The sequence below is a fragment of the Alligator mississippiensis genome, chromosome 4 (genome assembly GCF_030867095.1).
Source record: "Alligator mississippiensis isolate rAllMis1 chromosome 4, rAllMis1, whole genome shotgun sequence".
Taxonomy (NCBI): Eukaryota; Metazoa; Chordata; order Crocodylia; family Alligatoridae; genus Alligator; species Alligator mississippiensis.
The window spans coordinates 197,014,329-197,036,592 of NC_081827.1; the positions used below are offsets into that span (position 1 = coordinate 197,014,329).

The following is a 22,264-nucleotide window of genomic DNA, read 5'->3' on the forward strand; positions in this document are numbered from 1 at the left end:
AATATTAGCAAAGTATTTTTAAATATCTTTGGAAATTATATTATCATAGATCAGAATGGAACTGGAAAAAAATGGAACAATATGACATTTGAAAACAGAAAGATACAGAAAGAAAGAAATTGGACTGATTTGTTTGCTAAGAGGCCAGCTTGTGCATTGGAAAGCATGTTCACCCTGCTAATTGTTTATTCTTAGAACTGAGCAGGAAATTATTTTCCTATCCTGTGAGTATTTTTGATATTTCAAAATACTTCTTCTGTCTTGAGACAATGAAAAACCAATAAAACAATTATGTAAATCACCAGTTTGTTTTGATAATTTGGAAATGTTTAATTAAAACCTTATAAGTTCACTTAAATTTCAACCTAAAAAAGCTGTTTTTGAGTTTAAAAACAAATGGAACTGTTAAGGCAAGTTCAAATTTTTTTCCAAGGTGTTTTCAAAGTAGGACTGTATCAAAACTCATCCTTTTCACAGTTTTGGTTTTGATAACCTGCTGTTTTTCAGCTACAAAAAGCCCGACGAGTTTTGGGGGGGGAAAATTGCCACCATTTTCAACATGTTGCAGCACCTTCCTCCTTTCTGCTGACTCAGGTTCACCTACCCTATAACAAAACCCTGGGATTGAGCTGTTCTCCTGCCCCTTTGGAGTGATTTGTCCCTTTGCTGTCCGGTCTCGTTGGGCCTAAAGCAAAACAGGCAGTGGTCTCAACCTCGTGTAGAGACTGTGATTGTGTCTGGTATTTGCATGGGGAGCACTGGGAGAAGATGCACTGAGCACTCTCCCTCTTCACACCCATTATAGGGACAGACAGTCTGACACACTCCACAGAACCAAGACTAAGCAAAAAAACCTGTGAAGTAGGCTGCACAATCCCTAACCCAGATAGGAGGGCTTTGAATGTACTTATCAAGGGTAATTAACAACTTGATGTTCTACAAAATGAATGTGAGGATATTGCAGATGGTACTTAGGCATTTCAACGCATTATGTAACTGTTAAACATAGATCCATTTAAACCTAAATATCATTCTGAGCCTTCAATTTACTTACTACATAGGGATAAATATTTTCTTTGATTCACATGCTCAGTGCCCATTTAATGCTGCTGGAAAAATACATGTGCATACTGTGAGATAATATATAATGATGCATCACTTCACATCCAAGGATCTCCAGGCACTCTACAAGCATTAAACAAATTAGTGGCAGAACACCTCATAGGGAGTGATGATAAGGATTGATACCCCATTTTGCATACATGGAATCTGAGGCACAGAGTCAGCAAGTGACATGCCAAGTTTCACATGGCAGGTTGGTGTCAGAGTTGGGAATATAAATCCAAATTTCCAGAAACATATGCCAGTGCTTTAATAACAAAACTATCTTTCCTTACACTGAATGTACAGCCCTGCTTAATACAATACTTTTTCTGGAAAGCCAGATTCTTCCTATCTCTGGAGGAGTCTTGGAAAGAGGTTTAAAAAAAAAAACCAAATGATTAAACGTCTTAGACATTTTCCTTGGGATATCTTATCATTGGGCTGTATTATTATTTTTTAATAGTAAAATTGAGTCTTACTGCAAGAACTTATTAGGAATTATGTATGCAAAAGAACAGCAAAACAGCTGACAAAGCCCTGTATCTATATTTTATTCCTATCTAATATTTCTGATTAAGTACCTGTTTTAAGGTGAAAATCATTCCCATAGTTCTTTTTCTTACGCATAAATCAGAATCTTTCACATCTTGCTCTTTTGAATTTTTTCTATATTTTACATTGAGCTCTTAACACACTGTTTCTTCTCACTTCACCTCACAATGCATTTTCAGGTTAATGTTCTTTTCACCTGTGTTCACAGAGAATGCAAATAAATTGGAAGAAAGTGCCAGAGGGATCTACATCCCTTGTCCAGAACACTATAACGGCTTCTGCATGCATGGGAAGTGTGAGCACTCTACCAATATGCTGGAACCTTCTTGCAGGTAACACTCTCGTTACTGAACAGATGATGATAAATAAGCAGAGGAGGCAGACTTGTTAATATGCATAATCTAGATGCAGTAAGAAAAATAAATTCTAGCTAAGGCCCCTTGTACTGTGAATTACGTTAGACCTAAATTATGCAACAAGGTCCCAATTTATGTAGCAGAACTGTCTGTACTGAATTATTCACAATGTTAATTGATTATAAAAGCATTTAACAACCTTCAAAAACATTCAATTCAGTGGCCTAATGTTTAAATATTTCTAAAAAATGCACCAACAAGAGCAATGGTATCCAATGGGTGTTATTGCTGGACTTGTAGCAAGATAGTGCACTGACAAGGAAGAATTTATGCAGGATAAAGAGGGCTACTTATGCAGGATAATCCTTTCTGCAGAATAAAGAAGGCAGGACAAAACTGTACATTATGGGCACATCCACATGGGTGCACACATGCAGGTTTGCGGTGCCGCAAACCCGGCTGCAGCGCCTCAAACTGCACATGCTGCACATACACACATTTGCCACATTGCTAATTTGCAGTGCAGTGGTTTATTTTGACACTGGGAGATTTCAGTGTTAAAATTTGTGCCAGAAAAAAGCAGCATGGTGCACATGGCTGCAGCATGCACTGCCCAAAATTGGAGCCTGGCCAGCTTGGCTGCCAGCCAGGCTCCATGCACCTGGATCACTGCTGCTGCTGCTGCTGCCCTGGGCGGACTCCAGGACAGGATGCTGGGGTCAGCCCAGGTGCTGGCTCCAGCCTCTCCTATGCTGCCTAGGGCAATTTGCTGCACGCCAGAGTGCACATACAACAGCATGCCTGGGGACAACTAGCAGTGACACAAATACGTGCTGCTGCTAGTTGTCCCCAGGGAAATGTACATTCTCGTTTGTGGGGAGATGCCGTATGTCTCCATTTGTAGAGCCACCCAATTGCATTGCACATGGAGCCTAGAATGATTGCTCTTTACTTGTTTACTGAGTAAGCTGCGTAAGAGTCTAGAGCTGTATGTCTCTTTTCCCCATAAATGGAGAAGTACAATTCATGGGCTATGTGTGACACTAAATAGATTATTATCCCAATGCTCAGGGAGTTCTAAACTGAGTTTGGATTGCAGAATATAAACCCAATCCTTTAAACATCTGGAAAGGTCGGGGTACCACTTTTCCCTCTTGCTAACTTGCTGACACCAGGACTGGATTGGGTTCCCCTTGACCCGCATGATCTCAGGCTTCACAAAGGTACCTGGTGCCATTAGCAGGTTAGAGCATCATTGAAGTAAGGGCCAACACTTAGATCTACAGCACAGTATCTTCACTAATGTACTTATTAAGGATCTAAGCCAACAAATCAATTAAGCATTTACATCTTAAAATCTATTCTGAAGTATAGTCCAGGCCCTTTCTAAAATTGACATAGTACTATAAGTTACTGGGTAAACATCTTTTATTCCAGATGTGATGCGGGCTACACTGGACAACACTGTGAAAAAAAAGACTACAGCGTTTTATATGTGGTTCCAGGTCCAGTACGATTTCAGTATGTCTTAATAGCAGCTGTGATTGGGACTATCCAGATTGCTATCATCTGTGTTGTAGTCCTTTGTATTACAAGGTCAGTATCTATCTTTTTACAATATAAAGAAAATTACTTTTGTTTTTACTTACTATATTCATTGATTACATTGGTTACTACAGTGATGCTGATAACAAAGCCTATTTAATTCACTGAACTAAAGAAAAGAATTGTGCTTTTTTATTATTATGACTGTATGTTCTGTACCAGTTTAATCAGACTGTGGGGCCCCAGCACATACGGCAAATGAATTTTCATATGCCATATTCAGTTGCTTGGACAAAATATTGTTTATATAAATAAGCAGAATATAAATGAGGCAACTGGTGCAACAGTCACTTTAAAGCTAATTCAACTTGCACATATATTTCTTAAGAGCCCATCACTATATCCTCAATCCAGCTAAGCACTTTAGTATGCTGGGACTTCCTGTGTTCCCTCTAAATTTTCTTCTGATCAAGCCCCTTACCTCTAACAAGCATGCTTGATTGGCTAATTCAGGTTTTTTTTCCTCTTACTGAGACCCTGGGAGCCTGACACAGCCCATGCTTCTATGGTTATTGCAGGTGTCAATTAGCTAGGATTTATGTCCCTGTGAAACTGAACAGAGGATTTCTTCTTAATGCTGTCCTGTTTTCTTTCTCCTCATTTTATGGTCTTATCTAACAAAACTGCTTTTTTGTTTTTTCTACCAAAAGTGTACTTATTATACCACAGACTATATCTGATACACTGGGTAACAGCAGTCACTATTTATGCTAAATTATTATGCTACAACTACAAAGTACTGTGTTTCAATTATACACATCAAGGACTTCTTGCAAGCTGCTTCCTGCTAGATGTTTTGCTTCATCTAAATTGAGGATATTATGTCTTCAGCTGGACAGGTTAATTATTTTGAACATTTTGTTGAATGTAGCAGTTGTAACATCAGCAAGGGTTCACTTTGTGGTCACTCTGAAACAGGTCTGGTGGCTTTTGCTTTAGCTACATGTCCACAGTTTGACCTAAGCCCCCTGAAAAGGGCCACATGCTCCTACTGAAATTATTTTTATCAATAAGACTGTTCATGTGCTTAAAATTATGCACTTCTGTTAAGTTCTGTCTTGGATGGAGACCTAGAAAAATATCTAAGCGTACCAAGTATTTTTGGTAAATAAAAAGGAAGGGTTTATTAGCGTGGAAACTGTCCCCCATAGGTGGTGGAGGGGGGAAAATGCAGTTCCTTTCATTCCTACAAGTGCTACTGTACTCTGTCACTGAACCACTTTTATTAGTTCTGGAAGGGTTCAGAGTGAGCTCTAGCTTCCAAGCTTCTCCAGGCTTTTCTCAGAAATCACAAGGTGAAACTCATTCAGCCCCTTCACAGCTCTACCAATAAATCATATTGTTTAGAAATAAATTCCTCTTAAAAAGACAAGAAAATAAAAACCAGATATCATATCTCCATAGAAAATAAAACCTCTAATATATCTCACTATCTGTGTTGCATTCTCTGGTTAGCAGACAAGTGCAGCATTTGCTCCTAGAAAGAGACAAAAAATGATTCATAAATCTTCCACTGGCCTAAAGGCATAAAACAAAATCATCTGCTGGGGCTCTGAGCTGCTTTCTGGCCAAGTTGAGTCCATCAAGTTTACCCTCAACAGTACATGCCAGAAGAGGCAATGGATTATATTGAAGTGGCTTTCAGAGAACATGGAGATAATTCAAACAACCAAACATACAGTGTATATTAAAAAAGGAAATGGAAAAGTAATGGATAGATTGAAAAATGCTCTACATCATTTTCTTCAAATAACTCTAGTTTTGTCAACTACAGGCAATAAAGCAGGGTATAGTGAATGAAAAGAGGAAACGATATGCTTTATATGAATCCTTGCTACATAACAGAATTACTCTAGGTTTTATGGTACTGCAGTGTAGCTACCATACCCCACTGATATTTTAAACACATGTTATCTTTTCCTTACACTTTCTAATCTGCTTAATGCATGTGTTTATGTATTTATTTATTTATTGGATTTATATGCCACCCTTCCAACAAAGGCTCCAGGCATTATTTTGCCTCATAATAACAAAATATTCTTCTAACACAGGGGCAGGTAATTATTTTGGGCGAGGGGTGCTTACCGAGTTTTGATAAGCTGTCAAGGGCCACACGGGTAGCCCACCCCCTTGACAGGTGCCCCGCCCCATGGTCACCATCTTGTGATAGGAAGTCCCACCCCCTAACCCCTGACCTTTGCCACCAGACGACCCCCCCCGGCCCCTGAAAGTACTCCTTTTATCAAGGGGTTCTGCCATCTCAGAACCAGAAAAATACCAAATTATATTGTAAAAAGTGAACATCTACAGCGTTCCTTAATTTAATATCAAAAAATCTTTTTGTCCTGATTTATATGTGTTTGTGTAGTGTACATAGAGGTGATTGTATAATAACTTAAAAAGAAGTCTTACGCTTGTATATTGTGGGGGGGTGGGGGCATGGGGGGGCGGGTATAGGTTTGTGGGGGGCTGTGGGTTTGTGGGGGGGATAGGTGTGGGGTGTGCAGGGTGAGGGAGCATGTGTCTGTATGTGTGGATATGGGGGTGTAGGTGGGTATGGGGTTTGTGGGGCAGTGTGTTGGGGGAGGTTGGCTGGGATGTATGAGGGGGTGTGGGTGTGGGGGTTTGTGTGTATGGCAGTGCGATAGGCAGTGTGGGTGAATGTGTATGGTGGGGTGTGCATGTGGGGCTTATCCTACAAACACACACACACACTGTCCCTCCCTCCCTGTACACACACACACCCTCCTGCTCCTGGTCCAGGGGTACCAGCACAGGCCCCGTGCTCCCGCAGTCCGGTAATGGAGCCAGGAGCTACGTGGTCCTGGAGCGGCCGGCAGCAGGCAGGAAAGTGGAGAAATGGCAGCTACAGGCAGTGGGGAGTTCAGCTGGATACTCTTATCTGAGTTTCCCTCTGTGGTAGAGGGAGGCGGTGAACAGCCCCACAGTCACAGGCCAGAAGTCTCTTCTAGGCAGAGGCTTCCAGTTGCAGGGGGCGGGGCTGGGCGGGCCTTGCTGCTGAGCTGCTTAGTCCTGCTACCAGCTTCCCCAGGGTCCTACTGCCCCTGGCTCCTGTCATCTGTGACAGGCAGGCAAGAGCAGATAAATATTCATTTTCTAAATTTTTTAGGGGCCCCATGGGCCAGATAGAATGGCCTGGTAAGCCAGATGCAGCCCACAGGCCATATTTTGCCCACCCCTGTTGTAACCTAACATAAAAGTTGGAGTTACATTTTCTAAACTAAAACAAGAACTTCAGTGTCTGAAGAAAAAGGGCCTGTAGTCACAACTTCAAAGTGTTCTGGCTACAAACCTGCATGGAACTTCATGTTTTGCACTAGTATGATTTAGAAAATTTGAGTGTATCCAGCTGAATCCCAGGCCATTCCAATGGTATAAAAATATAACTAAACTTGAATGATTTAGACTTGCTTGTGGCCAAATATTCTGCTGATAATGTCAGTTCAGCTTCATCAATTTGGAGTAGTAGAGGATTTGGCTCTCAATATCCAAAATAGCACTTGTGCCATTTAAGCATCACTATTCTTATTTATCATCATCTTTATCTCTTCTTTTTGCTAATTGTTAATATAAAAATCATTCTGTACCACAAACGTATGTGGTGCTTTCTAAAGCACAGAGGCCCATTCCTGCAAGTACAAAGTGCCCTCAAATCCAACTGAAGGAAGGAGTAACAATGAGCCACAAGGACAGGTCTGAGCTCAGAGTAAGGTACTTAAAAGAGTACCCAACTAAAGAGAGACTAAGCAAAAAAGAGTCTGAATGTATAGTTGAAAGACGATGGGGAAATATAAAGGTATGGTTCAATGTTATGATGACTCTCAGCCGTTTCCCTTAATGCTTTTTATTTTTAGTCCATTGTAATGTTTAGTTATAATACCTTATTTATGAAAATAACTAAATTTATTTGAAATGATTGGATAATGTGCTTTACCTGTTTGTGAATTATACCATGAGTGACTTAAGTCTTCCAGTGTGTCCAGTCAGCTAAAAGGAAGAAGGCCTTTGTTCTAGTTCCTCATTTACATTGTTTTAACAGCCATGTTCATAAATAAGTATAGGTCTTCCATTCAAACTATCACAAATCTTAGCTGGAGTTAAGGATCCTGGAGAACCTCTGCTCAACCGTAGCTGGTCATTGAGTATAAAAAACGTTATAAGAAAGGACTGTCCAACTTTGGTACAGTTGGGGGCCATATGCAGTATCACGTGCAGCCTCCAGGCTACACACTTTGCAGTCTGTATGCTGTGGGGAGGGCCCTTCTAGGAGATGCACCAGCAGCATGCATCCCCTCTTTGCCACATGAGCAGTGCAGGCAACATGCGGACCCCCAGCCCGTTCTTCACCACACAGCAGCAAGAGAGTTGACCACCAGGGTCTGCAGCCTGCCAGCTGGACAGCCCTATTATAAGGTATTGACATGCCTCTTAAGACACACTTTATATATGTCATACACTTGGATCCCACATTGCATTATAATCAGGGATCCATGTTTTCCATTCACAATGGGAAAATGTGGCATAGAGTGTGGTTAGCTTTACTGATCACTTTGTCACATTGACGACTCATGTTCATCTTGAAGTCAACTATGACTCCGAGATCACTTTCTGCTGCTGTGCTGCTTAGGATTTTCTCATTTTAAGGAGAAAAATATGAATTTTCTCTTTAAAAGAGAAAAATGCAAGAAACAGTGTTGGGGGAACAGAATGAGGGTAGTCAGGGAGGGGACACCATGTGCATGTGTGCATGTATACATGCACATGACCACCAAGCAACATGGAAAGCAGCTCTCCACAGGTAAGTTGCGGGGGGGGGGGGCGTGGAGACTGAGGCCCCCATAGTTAGGGAGGGAGGGAGGGAGTTGGGCAGAGCTGGGGCTGGAGCTGCTGCCCAGGTGGGGCAGTGAATGGGGCTTGTGCCCAGGGCCAGAATGTGTGGCCATGGGGCCTGGACAGAGAGCAGGATGGGGCGGCAGACGGCTCATCAGCGGGGTGGCTGGCTCACCACCGCCGCATGCACTCCCAGGGGAACATGGTGGGCGCATGCCCCCCAGATTTGTGTGCAGGGTGGGTGCAGGCTGCCTGCTGTGGACTTGGGCTCTTCCCCACCCTGGTGCCCTGTTCAGCTACATGTCCAGAGTCGCCCCCAGGGCCTCTGCAGCCCAGTGGGCAAGATCCGGCAGAGCAGGGCAGGGAAGATCAATGCCATGAGCCCCACACTGCCCTGGCAAAGTGCCCCTTGCCCACCCAGCAGCAGCAAGGGGCTCAACTCCACACTGCCACCCCCCGCTCTTGCCAGGTGGGTATGGGGTACTTTGCCATGGCAGCATGAGGCTCATAGTGGTGGCATCCATCTTCCTCGCTGTGCTCTGCTGTGTTGCACCAGCTCTTACCCGCTGGGCTGTGGAAGGCCCAGGGGGAGGGCAGCAGGCTGGGGAGCCCAAGCCCACAGCAGGCAGCCCACATCCATCCCCCCCATGGGCTCTACTCTGGCTGTTCCACTCGTGGAGGAAGAGGAACCGGACTCCACACCCTATTCCACTGCAGCATGCCCAGGTTTGGGTGCTGCTTCAGGGGTACAGGGGGCTGGCAGCTGGGGCCCCCTCTGGCAGGGTTGGGGGCCAGGAAGCTTTGGGTGGAGAGTGGGGGGACTGTGGGTGGGGAGTGAGGGGCACAAGCAGGAATGGCGGGGACTGAGAGTCCAGAGTGAGGGGCAATGGTATGGGCACGGCACTGGCATATCAGGGCTGCTCAGCATCACAAAGCAGGGGGGGAGGGGATAGCTGCAGCTGGACCCACATCCTGGTGAGTGAAGGGGTCAGGGGGAGTTCTGATTTTCCATGGTTAAAAAACCCGAAACCAAATGCTAACTTTTCTAGGTATTTAGAATTTATTTTATTATAGTGATTGAGGCACTGGTAAGCTTCCAAAGTGCTTTAAAATTGTAAATATATCAATAAAACATTGTGTTCAACTGATACAAATGTATATAGTAGCATTTCATTTTAATCACAGAAAAATGAGGATTTGGAGGTTGTTAATCAGAGAATTTGCATGGAAAAATTGTGATTTTTTTTGTTAACAGAAAAAACCAGGATCCCTGATTATAACTTTATAACTTGTTTGAGCAATGGAAGTACTAAAGCAATTTGATATTGGGACCTAAATGTAAAAAAAAAGGATCCTTTTTAACATAATTTTGTTCCTATCAACAAATAACTAGCAAGAGTAGAATATTAGAAAATCACAATATATAAATTGTCCTTCCAACAAGTCACTTAATAATAATAATGTCTACATTTCAGTTCAGTCATTTTGACCTTGGATGTAATGGCTTCATCATCATTATGTGAATTCATTGCAGAGGAACCTTTTAGAAGGAAGTCCCACTGCATCCAACCAATTTGTCTCCAGCCTATTGTCTACATTTATTCTGCTGAGCTGAGATGTCTTGGGTTCACCGGATAACACTCCTTTTGTCCACTTCTATTACCCCACCAGTGCCACTCATCTAAATATATGCCTACCATTCACCCAACTAAATCAAACCCTTTGAACCCAACTTTGAAATTGTATGTTCTTTCTTCACTGTTAGAGCACCTTAGGACCGATGTTTTCTCTCCCCACGTTACTACAGTTACAGCAATTCTAAGCTAAATGTAGAAATACAGGTATTGCTGCCACTACTTAATGCCAGCACATACCTAACCTGCATCTCTGCAGTACCTTGAAAATATTCCTAACTGTGCTTATTAGTTATGATGTAAGAATCCAGTTTTCAAGTGTAGAGGCCTAAAGCTACATAATATATTTTTAGCTACCAAAATGTCTGTTCAGTACCTAGGCACTTAGAATGGGTTTTTATGCTTCCAGATTTGAAAAATGGATCTCCACCTCTTTTCTTTTGTTCAGTGACAATTTACAGGTCACATTTAGATGTAGGTATGGACATTGCACTAGTTTTGTTAATTGATGGCCTTCTCTTGCCACTAGTCAAATAAGCATTGTTTTGGATTTGCTAAGAATTTTGGAAACCCCTATTATTCTCATCTTTTAGTGTTTTATTCTTTCTTTTGTGGCATGCCAGAAGGTCCTGTGTTGCCAGCTCTCTTGTTCAGCAGTCAAAGGAACAAGAGCAGTCTCAGATATGAAGTGGCCAGTATGCACGCGACACGTCATTCTGTGAATCATTCTGTGTTTGTTATAGTACCTTGATTCACACATAAGGTCTACACACAATTTTATGAACAAGAAGTAAATTTCATAGATTTCATATATGTTTAGGGTCAGAAGGGAGCTTAGTAGATCATCGAGTCTGACCCCCTGCCCTGGGCAGGAAAGAGCGCTGGGGTCAAGTCTCCTCTTAAAGACCTCTACGGTAGGAGAGAGCACCACCTCTCTTGGAAGCCCATCCCAGATTCTGGTAACCATTACCATAAAGAAGTTCTTCCTGATGTCTAATCTAAATCTGCTCTCTGTCAGTTTGTGGCTGTTGTTTCTAGTAACTCCAAGTGGTGCCCTGGTAAACAGAGCATCTCCTATTTCTTGCTGTCCTCCCCAACAAATTTGTAGACAGCCACTAGATCCCCTCTCAGGCTTCTCTTGCAGAGGCTGAAGAGATCCGGGTCCCTCAATATGTCCTCATAGGACCTCATCTGCAGGCCCCTAACCATCCGAGTAGCCCTCCTCTGGACCCTCTCAAGGTTTTCCACATCCATCTTGAAGTGTGGTGCCCAAAACGGAATGCAGTACTCCAGCTGCGGCCTTACCAATGCCGCATAGAGGGGAAGTATCACCTCCCTAGACCTGTTCGTGATGCACCTGCTAATGCATGATAGAGTGTGGTTAGCTTTACTAATCACTTTGTCACATCGACTCCTCATGTTCATCTTGAAGTCAGCTATAACTCCGAGATCACTTTCTGCTGCTGTGCTGCTTAGGAAGTCATCTCCCAGTTTGTAAGCATGTTGGCGATTCCTTCTCCCAAGGTTCAGTACTTTACACTTATCTTTGTTAAACTGCATCCTAATCTGTTCTGGCCACTTTTCCACCCTATCCAAATCTGCCTGAATCCATTCCCTGCCCACTAGTGTGTTTACTTTGCCCCATAATTTGGTGTCATTCGTGAATTTGGACAGCGTGCTCTCCATGCCCTCATCCAGGTCATTGATGAAGATATTGAAAAACAGTGGCCCAAGGACTGAATCGTGGGGGACCCCACTGCCCACCACATCTTTCCAGATGGATACCAACCCAGCCACCACAACTCTCTAGGTGCATCCCTTAAGCCAGTTCGCTACCCCCTGACCATATAATCATCTACGTCACAGCCGCTTAGTTTATCTATGTATCGAAGGCCTTTTAAAAATCCAGGTAAATGAGATCAACCTTGACCACTGTGTCTAAGCTTTTTGTGACCTGGTCGTAAAAAAAAACAAGATTAGTCAGGCAGGATCTACCTGCTGTGAACCCATGCTGATTGCCCTTCAGCATTATTTTTCCTGCTGGACTCCCACAAATGTGATCCTTAATAATTTTTTCAAAAGTTTTCCCAAGGATAGAGGTGAGACTAACCAGCCTATAGTTACCCAGATCCTCCTTCTTCCCCTTCTTGAAAATAGGGACCACACTGGACCTTTTCCAGTCCTCTGGGACGTGTCCTGAGCGCCACGAGTGCTCAAACAGTCATGCCAGTGCTTCTACTATGACACTGGCCAATTCCTTCAGCACCCTTGGATGAAGATCATCTGGGCCTGCTGACTTAAACACCTCCAGCCTCTAAATACTGAGTTTGTCATGAAATCACATGCCAGGCAAAGTCTGCATGGTTTCAGAATGAAAGTTATGCCACATCTTCTGGTAACCCCATAGACAGACACTTAAATTTCCCATTATAATGAAGATGGCCTACCACTCAGCCTTCATGAGCTAAGCAAAATTAAGAGCATAATTATGCAGCCTTTGCTCTCAATTGGAGTAGTCCCATTAAACTTCCAAATGAGACCTTGTCAGGACAAGCTCACCCTTGTTTTGTCAAACAACTATGTAATCATACTTTCTGACTTGAGAAGCTCTTAAAAATCCATCTGGCATTGCTTTTCTGTCCATGAAAATATAGCATTTCCAGGATGGGGCCTAATGTCTGCTTAAAGAGAAAAAATATATATTTCCTCTTACATTGTGATTTTAAGCTGGTAGTAAAATGTTTTTCCATTGTATTTTGCTTCCATGGCACTTTTTGCAGCAGATTTGAAAGGCAAACATTATATAAATTATCAGTGTAACAGAGCAAGGGTCATGTTGTCCTCTCATGTATAATCAATGGGATTTCAGGGATTGTAAATGAGCTCAGAATGTGGTCTAAGCCTGCATGGAACAGTAAAGCAAGGAAATACAGTGGGGCCTTTCCATGTCAGTATGGTCTCTTGAGTATTGTAAATAATTCTCTTTATAAAGCTACTTTGACGAAGAGGGCCATTATGCTTATAATGTAGAAGAAATTGTAAGTGCGCTTGGAGGATCTCTGCATCCTTCCTGTGTTGCTGTTGCATTCCAGAAGACAAGACAAAATGGTCCTTAGATGAGAAAGTTTGTTACATTAAGGATGAGAGGGGAAATCAGGCCAGAGTTATAAAAGTAACATTTTGCTTTATGCTCTGCCATTACTCCCTAGGTTAACCTGAGTAAAGATTTTCTGTTTCTGGTTGTCTTTTTACAGATCGCCATTTTTCTGTTAATACCCAAAATGCAGAGAACATATATTTTCAGAGGCTATTGCAGTTGTGGTTATTTTTATGGTTAATTCATGTTGTGGTTAATTTTGTGCAACAGATTCTATTATAACTCCTTGCTGGGCGTGTCTACATGTGCATTTACAGTGCAGTAAATTTACTGTACAGTAATTTACTGCACAGTAAATGTATTTAGGCCAGCAGCTACACATGCAGGCATTAAAGCGTGGTAATGCTGTGTGTGGACTGATTTGGGAGTAAAGTTAGTCCCAAGTCAGTCCATGCACATGGTTACTATGCAGTAAGGCGTCTATACGTGCGTTATGGAACGGTAACTAATCGGGTGTAAATTTGATATCTACATGATGCCAAGTTGGCATAAATTGCCATATTTACTGTGCAGTACAGGTGTGTACATGTAGATGCTGCCCGCAATTGGCGCAGTAATTTTTCAGTTACTGTACAGTAAATGTGCAAGTGTAGACGCGCCCACTGTCAGTTACATATAATTTTCTGAGACCTTCATTTTGGGACTGAAATGTCCCTTGTTTAATCTCTGTCTGAAGGTGCTTTTTTTTCTTTTTGTGGGAGGAGATGAGAAATGCTACTGTATTTTACTCTCATCATCTTTCCTCCGAAAAATCAGCCTTCAAAAGTGGGTCATGTGTCCTAAGTAGGAAAGCTGATTTTTCTTTACTGGAACAGAAGCAGGGTGGAATAGAGCAGGCAGACACTTCCAAAAGGAAGTACTAAATCACGGCACAGTAACAATATTGCCATAGCAACACGTGTAGATGCACCCTTTATTTTTTACAGGAACTTTTATAAAGAACTATGTACAGTAAAGAAGTAACAGGCTTGCTACTGTCCTTGCAAGGGTCTAGGGCCTAGTCTTTTTGCTGGTCTGCCACACTAGGACGTTCCTTCTGCTTCACCCAGACTGTTTCTGGAATGCGGCACTTCCTGGACACTCGGTTTTTCCAGAAGGACTTACTCTGCCACAGTTAGCTATAACTCTGGAAAAAATATTTTTTTCTACATTCTGCCTTCCAAAAAAAACATAGTGTGTATTTTACTTGAGGGTGTGTTGTATGCAAGACAGTGCAGAAAGTAATCTTTCTATTGGTGAAAAATTATTTTGAATAGCCCTAAAGCCAAAACTGCTTGTAGTTAAAAGTTGATTCATACTCTGAAATAACTTCCGCCGAGGGGTGCATAGCCTTGATGTGGTATAAGAATTTTGCTATGACTGGCATCCAAATAATACTTGAGCATCTGCAGGGAGTGTCTTTCTTGACTAAACACTGTAGTGAAGGAATGTTGTGTTGTACAGGAATCCTTAAGTACATTAGCTATTTTCATGGACACTTCTAGGAACTGTGATTGCATAGCTTTTCATAAGTCATATCATAGAATATTTCCTCCTCTCATCTGTCCAGTGCTTCACAGAAAAAAAAGATGTTTCAGGGAATTATGGTATCTGGTAAATATGTGTGGGATCTTCCCTATTCTGTCATCTTTGGCTGCTTGCTGAAAATAATTGTATTGAGAATTAATATGTGAGATAGGAATCAAGGAACGTGCTGTAGCGCATGCTTGTTACAAGGCATCAGGGTAAACCTTTGTTAATGCAGCCATAGTGTTGGCATTAACTACTTTATAGTGCTGGCACACAGAAGTTGAGTGCTCTCTTAGAATGGTTCGGGGCGTAAAAGCTGGTGTTTTTCAGTGGTTACCAAAGGGAGGAAGAATGTCCTTACATTATCTGAATCTATTTTTCACCCTATTGGGGAGGATGATCTAATGACGGTGAGAGAGACCCAATTCCCCTCAGCTTCCCATCTTCACATAATCTCCCAAGCCATTGCGTTAAGCAAATACCTTGCTAAAATTTGAGTGTTTATGTGGGTTTTTTGCCTTTCTTTCAGAAAATGTCCCAGAAGCAACAGAATCCACAGACAGAAGCAAAACACAGGGCACTACAGTTCAGACAACACAACAAGAGCATCGACCAGGTTAATTTAAAGACCGCATGTTTCCACAATGGCAAAATTAACTGCAGAGAGCTTGGACTACAAAATACAGTATTATAGACAAAAGATTAAGACAAGATCTACACATGTTGCCTTGCATTTGTGGTAATCTACACCAATGAGAACATGTACTACAGCTATATTTGATTATGTATGGATATATTTGAAATAGTATACATTGTCTTGATGTTTTTCTGTAATGTAAATAAACTATTTATATCACACAATATAGTTTTTCTTTTTCATGTATTTGTTATATATAATAAATACTCATTGATGAGAAAAAATACTGGCTTTCTTAAATGTGCTGTATCTCATAGCTGTGTATAGTCTTTGGGTCCTAATAATGGACACTAACATACCCTTTTCTTATTCCAGTTCTAGCGGCAATTCTGTTACTGCTGGATCCAGTGGGTAGAGTGGTTCTAGGATCAAGCAAAAGTATGGGTGTGAGAAAAGTGAAGGCTATGAGCCTTGTCACACAGGCAAAGCATAGTTATTATCTGAGATTAAAGTGAGCATTATCGTGCCCTGTTAAAAGTTAGAATGTATTGCAAGTAGTTACACACTAATGCTACTACAATATCAGCCCACTTTGGAAGGGCTGGAGCCAGCTGCGTCTCCAGGACACTGATCCTGGCACCAGGTGCCACAGCTCACCCATCTGTCCATGAGGATGGACAAGCCTCATGCCCAGAGCCTGACCTCTCACTGCCACATGCTGAGTACCACCCAGCCCAGGAATGCCTGCCCCTAGCATGCAACTGCAAGTTGGGTCTCTCCCACTGGTGGGGGAGCTGAGCGAGACACAGGGGGCCAAGTTTAGGAAAGGGTGATGCTCCTGCCACTGGCTCTGTTCCTACTGCTTGGTCCTTGGGTGAGACAAGTCTTTGCTGCTGGCTGAGGGAGAAACCAAAGTGAGACAGGTCTCTGCTGCTGGCAGTAGGCAGAGGGAGGCACAGGGAGCCAAGCCTTGGAGAGGGTGCCACTCCTACCAATGGCTTACACCACTGGCAGGAAGACCACAAATTGTTTGCATTATCTCCATGGGGCAGTCCAATGATAACTGAATACATGCTGCTTAATACGATCTGGATAGAGTCCTCCCACAAAAAGTTGTAGCTTTACTACAACACAAGTGCGCTTGGCACATGTGCTACTGCTTGAACACAGGGATGCTCTTTTTAAGTGTAGTTAATGTGTCCTAAGTGTGACATGGCCTTAACTTTACCTGTATAGAGGAGGAATAAATATTTCAGAGTACATTTCACCAACCTTGTTCCCCCTCATGTTCTGACTTTACTTCCCCGTGGCATTTCAAATCGTTGTCTTCCAAATTAAATCATAACTTAAAGAGAAATGGAAATTCTTTCTGACTGTTATGGGGATACAGGGAGGATAATGTTTCTATTTGGAAAGGAATTAAGTAACTGTCAAGGTGGACCACAAGCACACACATTGGTACTGCATGCAGCAATCTTCAACTCTTGGTCACCGGGGTGAGTGAAAATTGCTTCTTTTTGTTGAGTGAAAATTACTAGGTAAAAAAAAGTTAATAACATAATCACAGCTGAAATGCCAGAGCTGTTTGTTCCTTATGAGTGTGTTGATATAATTTATTTCTCTTCAAGGAGAAGGTGAAAACCGCTCTCAAAGTACCTCATGAATAACTTCATGGATGATCCCACTCCATTATGTGTAATGGTGGGTATACCTCAAGAAAATAAGAAAAACTTTTAGGTTGTACATCCAAATGATGGATAAAATATTAAGGTATTTCCATGGCAACTTAAAACCTTTGAGACTTATCCTTTAAGAAACAAGTACCTGTTCTGTGTTTTGTTACAAAGAGGGGATCTTAAACTTTAAGAACATAAAGATTAGAGTCTGAAAACCTCATTCATGAATAGTGTCTTGCTCCTAAATAGGTTTTTATTGACCACAGGACTATGGTACTATTCCCAATTTATAAGGGTGTCAGAATCTGACCCTAAAGTTATTATAAAATAAATTGCAATCTGCTTCTCCCCTCAATTTAGCCCTGGCCTGGAAGAAGACACCCAAAATAAGGATTAAGAACTATTTCACTTGTTATTGCCATGCAACAGATTGAATATGGGTCAGAATTGGCCCGATTAAATTCATAGACTTAATTGAAGTCCTTATTCTATCTGTTATTGAGTTCAAAATTAAGCATACATAGAGGCTGCAAATTTTGTTTCCTACCACTGACTTCAGCACTGCCAAGCCTGGAAGTCACTGTATCAGGATGAGCTCTTTAGAGAGTGTTAGGTATGATCACTAGTTATTGCTACTTTTCGATTGTTCTTCCTAGCACGCTTTTAACATAAATTCTTCTTTCTTGGTGATATGATCTTTGCTTTTGTCTGGGTTTTTAAAAGTTAATAAAACGGGTTGGCAACAAGCACTTACAGTTAGTTGCCTATTCTGTGCTGATTGTAGAGTGTGTAGAATTACTGTGGTTTCCGTTATTTTCACAGTTAGTAGGGCAGATGAAGTAAGACTTGCAGTGTAATGACTGGCAGTTTCCCCTGTTGCTGAGCTGCTGTCCTTTGAGAAACCATCTGCTTTAAAAAGATGTGGGGGTCCGAGTTGATTTTTAGTTTCAGTAATTCCTTGCTCATGAGTGATCTTCTCTATTTCTACAAATAGAGCTTATTTTCCAATTAGAAAAACAGAAATCAAGTCAAGTGAGAATCAAGAGCAGGAGGATGGGGAGCTGAGATGTGCCTGGATCACTTCTGTGTTCAAAAATGGGAAAATGAAATCAGTGAAACTAGATTTTATTCACAGTTATTCTTCTAGAATAGCTCCTACACTTCAAGGATCAGCTGCAGACAATGCAGTGTATGAAAACTGTAATAATGTATAAAGCATTAGTAGCAGGATGTCGCTGGACAGCCTAGACAGTTTCAGCATCACAAAAAGTAACTTTTACAAAGTCCAGTAATTAAGCTATTGTTAGCTTAATTAGGCTAACTCAGGCTGAAATACCCCTCCTAATATTGTCATTGGTAGCTGCCCCTATTTGTGAAAATTGAAGTAAAAAAAGGCATTAAATACTTCAGCCTTTACTGCGTTATCTGTAACTAGATAGGCAACTTTGAAAGCTGTTATGTAAAAGAAAAGCTCCACTCTCATTAAGAATACTATAGTGAAGAAAGATGGTTTTTCAATTAGTGTCCTGGACTGGGACTCCTGGAATCTAAAGTCAGTTTTCCAGCTTTCCTGCTTGCAGTCCTTGTGAGAACCCCATCCCTTTCTACCTATCTGTAAAATGGGAATGATAATACTTGCTCCCAACATTTGTCTCACCAATTGCCATCACATGAGCAATGAGAAGTAATTTTGATGTAAATGGGAACAGAAGCCACAGTATCAGAGTGAGTATTACAGACATACAGTATGATGGCCTGGGGCATTACCAAAATAGGAATTCTGCTCACTGGTGTTTACAGAAGACAAATTCACTATTCGATTGCCTGGAGATATATGGGTCAAAGCTGCCAAGTAGAGCAGACTATTCAGAAGTATTGTTTAGGTTGGAAGCGACTGGTAGCAAGAGAAAAATTACTTTCTTAGAAGTGGAGGTTGCGAAAGAAATAGGAGGCGAAGCTCAAATGTTCATCCCATCAGTCCTTTGAAATGCATGCGACCGAGCAATCTAGTTCAAATGCTGCACATTATAAAACAGTAAAAAGAAGGGGAATTTATAATTAAAGTATGACTGGACTATAAATCTTATAAAGACACTTGACTTTTCTTTCCTTCCTGCCAGCAAAGGAAAGAAATTTTTATTGTGCATCCTTTCCATGATGTTTACCTTTTTAAATCAGGTGTGCATGAATGTTCCTTTACCCACAATTATAATAATACATGATTTACATAAAGTTATCTCTTCAGTCATCTTAAGTATTGAGGGAGGGAAAGGCCACTGAATGTTATCCATTATTTTGCTTAGTTTGTCTACCTCTCTCTGACAGATTACTAGTATTGTGCCAAATAAAAACATGCTGTCCAATGAAGGTGTTTTGCAATATATTTTTCTTGCTTCTATGGGAATCATATTCTCTAAATCATAAATGTCTATATCTGGGCAGCAAATGATGATCTCAGCTTTGCAGCAGTTTACCAGATATGAAGTTGGATTGCTTTGTAGCAAAGATCCAGAAGCCTGAGACTATATATACCATGCATAGTTTAACCCAGGGGGCAGGAACTGGGCAGGAGGTATATAGGATATATCACTGCTTCCTATTTTACAGAAACAGCTCGGAAAATCTTGTCTTCAAAGAGATCTCCAAAGCTTCTTTGAAAACAAAATGATTAAAGGCTATCTTTTCTCTCATCCTACATCAGACACATCTCTCGCTACACCCTAGCTTTCACCCTTTATTATATATGCAGCTTTTCCATAGCAGTGAGTTTTGCTTTAGATTGGGAGTTATAACATAGAATTAAAAGTGAAGTTTGTTACCACACATCAAATGAACCCATCCCATTAGTCACACATGGCCTTTCATTTATTTGGGGGGGGTGTTTTGTTGTCATTGTCATGCTGTTCTGTGAGGGTTTGGCTGTTTTATACGGGAATTTAAAGAACCCGTTCACTGTGTGTTTGCAAGGTGAACTGAATACAGACAGAATCCACCTTTCACAGGCACAGCTAGCTCCAGTTATAAGTAATAGGAGTTGTGGATGATCTGTACCTCTAAAATTTAGACCTTAACAGCTAATTTCAGTATTAATTTGATCTATGTGAATGGGCTACAACCAAACCTCTAGGGACCATTAAATCATGGTCTGTTTAACACGCAGACTGATGTTTCATTGTTTTTCCCATCATGTAAATGATAGTCATTATGGTATATTGGCTATTAAGTTGAGACCTACAGACTTATTTCACTAAAAAGCCTTTAAGGACATCCAAGGATAGGATAGTCAAGGATAGTCTTATCTTTTCAATTAGATGATTGTTTGAGCCATGACACTCAAAACTGCAACCCTGACATTTTGAAACGAAGTGTTTATTGTATTAGGTGTGCTTATTTTATTTTAGAATCAGTTTAAATAGCAGCTTTGTCACAGCAGGAGGGCTGCTGAAAATGAAGATCCAGTTTTAAAAAAAGATTTTTTGTCGATGGGTTGGTTTTTTTTTTGCAATATTGAATGTGAGCCACAAAGCAGTAAAATGTTCTGCAGTCTCACCCAGTAGCAGCCAAGACTGCATAATAAAAAGCATGTGAGAAATCTGATTTATAATGCTAAATAGATGGCATTAACTGTGGCTTGTAAATAAAAAGTAAGTACTGTTTAGATCGGCTGAGGAAACCCGTTAGCATTTGGATAAGCAAGCCTCAAATAAGGCCTTGAGATTGACCTTTTTTTGGTGGGGGATTTTTCCCCCTCCCAATATGGCTTATTTCTGACCTTTTCTGAGTAGTGGGTGAAGTCATTAAATAGTTATGCAAATGACAAACCAGAAACACCATAAGCAGAGGGTAGAATAGCTGCATTTTATAAAACAAATGACCAAAACTAACAGGCGCAGGGGCAACCCCAGTTACAGCTGCCCTCTAGATCATTTTTCTCAGGTCAAAGCACTTTAACCTCTCACCACCCAAACATGAAATAAGAACTGTTTAAAGGTGAAAAGTGTTAACAAAATGTAGTAACACCTCATAAAACTGCTCAGAGAGGAGCTTCAAAAGAGCCTTCCTTTACATCAGGTCAGTCATAAATGAAGTGTAATTATTCCGTATAAATTTCCGCTTCTAAATGCAAATGTACATGATGGAACATTACCTTCTGATGTGGAATAGTGGCAACTTTGGGTTTTATGGCAAGGAGCTTTCAACTGAATATGGAAAAGCTGAGTGGTGAGCAATAGCAGTTTAATGTGACCTGAATTAGAGGCTATAGATTGTACTTTCTGCATGTTTTACATTTTCAAATAAAAAGAACCTTCTTGTTTAATGGTTAATAAAAATGATTAGTGCTCACAGGGCACTGGTTCTGACAGACGCAAAATGTGTTAGTGGGGCACTCTACAACACACTAGAGGAGATTAAGCTGGTTTTTGTGGAGTACCTCTCTATTATGTGTTTGCAAGTTAATTTTTAATATAATTATACTGTTGCTTCCTTGCTACAAGCAAAACGCTGTTGTATATCCAGGAGCTTTGCTGCAGTGTGCAAACTGGACCCTCATTTCCACCAGAGCCAAATGAACTGCTTTAGAGAAAGCCAGTTGGTGTAAATGCAGCTGTGGAAAAGGAATAGCATACTATAATGAGCTTAACCCAACGCAATCACCCAAGTCCTTGCTAAAAGGAAAATAATTTGGCTGCATGTAGCTGTTAGCCAGCTTAGTCAAGAGAGACCAGTTGTTCCAGTCCTATCCACCATCTTTTATGTATATATTTTGTATCTTTCTATCATTACAATTGCACTTTGAGAAAGGTTTTGGTCTTTTGCTTGACAAAATACTGAGCTTTGAACTGTAGGTGGCAATATTCACAAACAGGTAAATGCACCTCTTTAATAACTGTACAGTTTGCTCACCTTTGGAACATACAGCTATACTAATGGTGTGCACTTTGCTTATCTCTAGTCCAGCAGTCTGAAATTCAAAGGAAAACATATCACTTCTCACTGCCTGCTAGGATGCCTACAAGAAATCAGTCAATTAGTCTTGGGCTATTTGGTGAGGGTGAACAGTAGTTAGTGAGAGCTGATTATATTTTTTTAAATGCTTTTAAATGATACTGGCCCACTGAGCTGTGCCTATAGACCCTAATCCTATGGCCCTGGAGTCAGTGGGATCTTTGCCATTTATTTCA

The 22,264-nt window shown here is 41.2% G+C and overlaps 1 protein-coding gene across 1 annotated transcript in view; it reads left to right on the top strand.

Moving 5' to 3' along the window:
- Positions 1-15,705, top strand: part of TMEFF2 (transmembrane protein with EGF like and two follistatin like domains 2) — a 228,098-nt gene extending 212,393 nt beyond the window's left edge. The window contains exons 8-10 of the mRNA XM_019492342.2: positions 1,865-1,988; positions 3,450-3,608; positions 15,298-15,705. Coding sequence (XP_019347887.1) covers positions 1,865-1,988; positions 3,450-3,608; positions 15,298-15,394 — 380 coding nt within the window. The 3' untranslated portion in view covers positions 15,395-15,705. The remainder of the gene's footprint in view (positions 1-1,864; positions 1,989-3,449; positions 3,609-15,297) is intronic.
- Positions 15,706-22,264: the final 6,559 nt, after the last annotated feature.